Genomic DNA, 5,196 nt, shown 5'->3' on the forward strand with positions numbered 1-5,196 from the left:
GATGATTGGGTCCTGGAATGAATGAATTAGCAAATGAATGAACACTGGAATAAACAGTGTAGCAGGATAATGGATTGTGGAAGGGTGTGAAGTGAGGAGAGCTAGATGGGAATATAATCCCAGGTTTCCCCCGAGCCCTGCTGGGCAGAGTCAGCCTGGAGTCCACCCAGTTCAGGCCCCATCCAGGAGGCCCAGGCAAGATGCTGGGGTTTTGCAGAAGATGGGGGCAATGTGGTGGCGAGGCAACTTTGTGAGCAGGGAGGATGCATAAGCTTTAGGAGCTGTAAGAAATGAATTCTGAGTGTTTTAGGAGAACCAGGCACCTGATGACCAGCGGCATGAGGGAACAGGCACCTCCCAAAGCTCAGCATCAGAGGTCAGGGGATTGAGATGCTATGAAGGCCAAGGAGAGGCCAGCTCTGTAGCAGGGGTTCAGGAGCCTCCCTAGGCCCCAGGGGTGGTGGGCTGTTTGGCTGCCCATGTCCACCCCCAAGCCTCTGCCCTGTGACATCCTCCAGGTCACAGGGTCTCTGGGAGAGGCCAAATAATGAGGCTGGAAGCAGGGCTTTTTTTTTTTTTTTTTTTTAAACATTGATCTGCATCTGGAGTTCCAAAACTAAGATAAACTTTTACACAAAGTCATTTGGTGTCAAAATCTGACCTGAGGGCTTCCCTGGTGGCGCAGTGGTTGAGAATCTGCCTGCCGGTGCAGGGGACACGAGTTCGAGCCCTGGTCCAGGAAGATCCCACATGCCACAGGGCAGCTAGGCCTGTGCGCCACAGCTGCTGAGCCTGTGCTCTGGAGCCCGCGAGCCACAACTGCTGAGCCCGCGCGCCTGGAGCCCGTGCTCCGCAACAGGGGAGGCCACCGCAATGAGAAGCCCACGTACCACAGCGAGGAGCAGCCCCCGCTCTCCGCAACTAGAGAAAGCCGCGTACAGCAACAAAGAACCAAAGTAGCCAAAAATAAATAAATAAAATAAATAAATTAAAAAAAAAAATCTGACCTGAAAATTAATGTGAGGTTATTATAGTTTTTACTTATTCCACCAGTATACCTATTTTCTTCCCCACAGAATGTGTGCTTGATCATTGACTGCCTGTAAATTGTATTATCTTATTTTGTATTACCTTTGATAAAATTGCCAACTAAAGAATGTCACTGCCACCCAGGTTCTATAAGGATTAAGTCATTAGTGACTGCAATTGCTGACCCTTAACACACACTAAAAGAAATTCAGGGTGGAGATCAGGAACAAGGTACTCTGTGCTCTGGGAAAATTGGCAGAACAGGCCTTTCGGATGGTTAGATATTTTTAGGAAAAAATTTTATGAACACCAATTCTTGCATCTTCTCATATCTAGAAAAGCACTAAAACCATTAACTAAGATATCTGTTCCTTGCGACTAGCAGCAACCTTCTCCCGAGATGTGTGCTTGACTGCACGAACCCCTTGGCCGAAATCACATATGTACTGATCTCCCCCTTCACCTCTTCAGAACAGTTTTGCAGAGCAGTCTCCTGGGCTATAGACACTGAGTAAACTCAACTCAGAGCTCTTACATTGTACATTTTTTTCAGTCAACAAAATCTGAAAAGTTTTGAGCTCTGAAACATTTGCCTCCAAGGATTTCGAGCAAGGGATTGGGAACCTATGGCAATCTCCTGGCTATTTCTGCATTTTGCCCAAACTCCATCCCTTAGTTGCGCTTGATCCTCATGACCTTGTAAAGAAGCCAGGGAGATCCCAGCCAGGTACTGTCCCAGACCCAACCCTCCCTGAGGCTGGCAAGACTAGGGTGTCAGTGTGATCCGCCCTAGGCTCCACCCACCTAAGACTGTTATTAACACCTTGAGGACCCACCTCTGCATTCCCGCATTCTCACATTCCTTGCTGCCTTTGACCACAGTTATTTCTTCAGGGACAAGCATGGCCTGGAAGACAACGTGGCTACTGTTCCTTTTGGTAGGGGTGGCTGCCGTATGGACAGCCCGGCCCAGGACTGAGCTTCTCAATGTCTGCATGAATGCCAAGCACCATAAGGAAAAGCCAGGTCCCGAGGACAAGCTACATGAGCAGGTGGGCCGAGAAGTGGTCTGGGTTGGGGAAGAGCTGCCTCAGGGAACGTCTGCCTGCCTCCTTGGTGGAGGCAGGGAGGCCGCCTGAGCAGGTCTTCAGTTTGCACTGGTTTATGGGCGACATTTTAACACATACTGTGTGCCCAGTGTTGTCAGGCAATTCCAAGAGCTCAGCTTCTTGGTTGTTGGGTTTCCGTGTTACTAAAATCAGGAAGCAGGCCTGGAGAAGAGCCTGGAGAGACCTGTCTGGGGGGTTGATTTTGATTTCTGAGTTTAGACTGGGGCTAACCCCTCCAAGGATCTGAGAGGAGAAAGAGCACACTGCATGTGGCGGCTTCTTTTCTGCCAGCCCCAAACAGCTCAGGAAAAGAGGGTCTCTCACAGTGAGGCTGGGTGCGAGACAAACATGTCCTCTGGGGCTGTCAACCCTATTGGACCTGAGGTCTCCTTCCTATGACAATGACTTTGCCACAATCCCTTCAATCTCCTGAACCTATCTAAAAGTTTAAAAAAAAAAAAAGTCAATGTGATGTCATAGCTGTAAAGAAAAAACCAAAAGGCAAGTCACTTGAACTATGCATTTCAATATGTAAATGTTCATATTTATCTCATCAGCAGATAATGGTCACAGTCCGCTGTTTGTGCTTGTTTTGCATCATTGAGCCCCTAGCTGCCAGTGCAGCCTGACAAATGGTGGTACTACTTGGATACTTCCAGCAGCCTTGACTTTACCCTCTTCAACCTATATATTTTTTATTTTATTTTTTATTTTTTTAATTTTTTTTTTTTTTTGCTGTACGCGGGCCTCTCACTGTTGTGGCCTCTCCCGTTGCGGAGCACAGGCTCCGGACGCGCAGGCTCAGCGGCCATGGCTCACGGGCCTAGCTGCTCCGCGGCATGTGGGATCTTCCCGGACCGGGGCATGAACCCGTGTCCCCTGCATCGGCAGGCGGACTCTCAACCACTGTGCCACCAGGGAAGCCCCTTCAGCCTATATATTTTTTAAAGTGCACATCTTAATATTGTGCTTTTATACTAAATTCTAGGCCATGGGTTTTCATTCATTCAATAAGAATGTACTGAGTATTTCTGTAATTAGAACTATTCTGGGGTTGCAGTTTATTTAACTTGCTTCCTTACCTCCAGGTCTTTCTCACCTCCTGAAAGAGGCTTAATCTTACCCTTATAGAAAACAATTTCCCATTCCTCTCCCGCTTTGTTTTTTCCCAAAGCAATTATCCAGTGATAAGTTTTCCTTGTGTTCCCAGTTTCTAGAAAAATGCCTGGGTTAGAATAAGTAGGAGCTCAATAAAGACTTGAATTAATGAATGTTGTGATGACTGCATCTCTGGGTAAGGCTCCCTCCTGGGATTCCACAGTCTTGGAAAGCCTTCTACCCCAAAGAAGGCCCCCCAGTAGCAAGTGTTTCCCTGAAGACTGTGTTGGGGAATCAAGGACTAAAAGGGGAGAGGCTATGCATGTGAATATTCTGGTTATGCTGGGTATGAGAGTTAAAAGTCAGTATTATTGCCTCTACCCCACAATGAGGGCTCCTCAAGGCCAGGCTTAGAGGCAGCCTCCCCAGCGACGGTTCCTCTGGGTGACCTACCCGAGGCAGAGGAACCAGAATCTGGAGGAGATGGCCATGGTGAGTCAAGAACTTAGTCCCGTGTCTTCCCCTCCCAGTGCAGTCCCTGGAAAAAGAACGCCTGCTGCTCCGTCAATACCAGCCAAGAAGCCCATAAGGATATTTCCTACCTGTACAGATTCAACTGGGACCACTGTGGCAAGATGAAGCCCGCCTGCAAGCACCACTTCATTCAGGACACCTGCCTCTACGAGTGCTCGCCTAACCTGGGGCCCTGGATCCAGGAGGTATGGGCACCATCCCCACAGACATGAACCTCAGCAGAGGGCAGGGCCCACCGGCCACTTGCAGGGAGGGCGTGGCCCAGGAACTCTGGACTGAGGGTGGTAGTGAACGCAGCTCTTTTGCCCCTTTCCTGTTTGCCCATTTCTGTTCCCCTCTAACCTTAAAGGAGCCTAATTATAGGAATGAGATCACCAGGCAATTTAACCAAACTCCTGACTTATGCTCTCCTGAATAGACACTATGCCTTGCCTAACCTGTTGGTTCTTTTCCTAGATTAAAAGAAGTAAGAATGAAGAATTAAGTAGTTAAAAAATGACTAGCTCTCTACCTCCAACAGCTCCCTTAGCAATCCTGCAGGCAGATCACTTGGGCAAGATAATATCTGAAGAGAGAGTCAGCCAGTCTGCACACAATGGAGAATGATGCAGAATCCAACCTCCTGCCTTGATGATTCACTGAGATTCTTTCCCCTTTTTCCCTTTAAAAACTGTCATGGCTGAGCAGAATCTTCGGAGTTGGTCTCGGGACATGAGTTCACCTTTTCCCCAGATTGCCGGCTTTTCTGATTAAAGCAACTTTCCTTTCTACTGACACTGGCCTCTCGCCTCTCGATTATGGGCTTTTGAGCAGAGAACAGCGGAACCGGAGTTTGGTAACAGTAGAGGCACCGCCCCCTCCCCCAGCCCTGGACCCCATCAAGGCTGTAGCAGCTGAGATCCCTGGCTGACTGGAGCCCTCCCTCCCCCCGCTCCCCCCAGGTGAACCACAGCTGGCGCAAAGAACGGTTCCTGAACGTGCCCCTCTGCAAAGAGGACTGTCAGATCTGGTGGGAAGACTGCCGTACCTCCTACACCTGCAAGACCAACTGGCATAAGGGCTGGAACTGGACCTCAGGTGAGGGACTGGGTGGGGGTGGGGGCGGGGGGAGGGAGGGGTTTGGAGGTGGAGGGGGTGTGTGGAATGAGTATATGGAGATTTGAGGCTGTGGGGCTGGTGGAACAAGAGACGGTTCTGGACCCAGTGGCTACAGGTCTTCCATCCTCCCCACAGGGTATAACCAGTGCCCAGTGAGAGCTGCCTGCCACCGCTTTGACTTCTACTTCCCCACGCCTGCTGCTCTGTGCAATGAAATCTGGAGTCACTCCTACAAAGTCAGCAACTATGGTCGGGGCAGCGGCCGCTGCATCCAGATGTGGTTCGACCCGGCCCAGGGCAACCCCAACGAGGAGGTGGCGAGGTTCTA

General features: G+C 49.8%; 1 protein-coding gene across 1 annotated transcript; it reads left to right on the forward strand.

Annotated features, from left to right (window-relative positions):
• Positions 1-1,881: 1,881 nt before the first annotated feature.
• LOC114884424 (folate receptor alpha-like) lies at positions 1,882-5,190 on the forward strand (the record flags this gene model as incomplete). The annotated part of the gene is made up of 4 exons (XM_029203456.1): positions 1,882-2,081; positions 3,767-3,955; positions 4,712-4,847; positions 5,004-5,190. Coding segments are annotated over exons 1-4 (662 nt in total), but the record flags the coding sequence as incomplete, so codon positions are not given.
• Between the last annotated feature and the right edge of the window lie 6 nt (positions 5,191-5,196).

The sequence above is a fragment of the Monodon monoceros genome, unplaced genomic scaffold (assembly GCF_005190385.1).
Source record: "Monodon monoceros isolate NGI ecotype Baffin Bay Population unplaced genomic scaffold, NGI_Narwhal_1 Contig4239_ctg1, whole genome shotgun sequence".
In the NCBI taxonomy this organism is placed as follows: Eukaryota; Metazoa; Chordata; class Mammalia; order Artiodactyla; family Monodontidae; genus Monodon; species Monodon monoceros.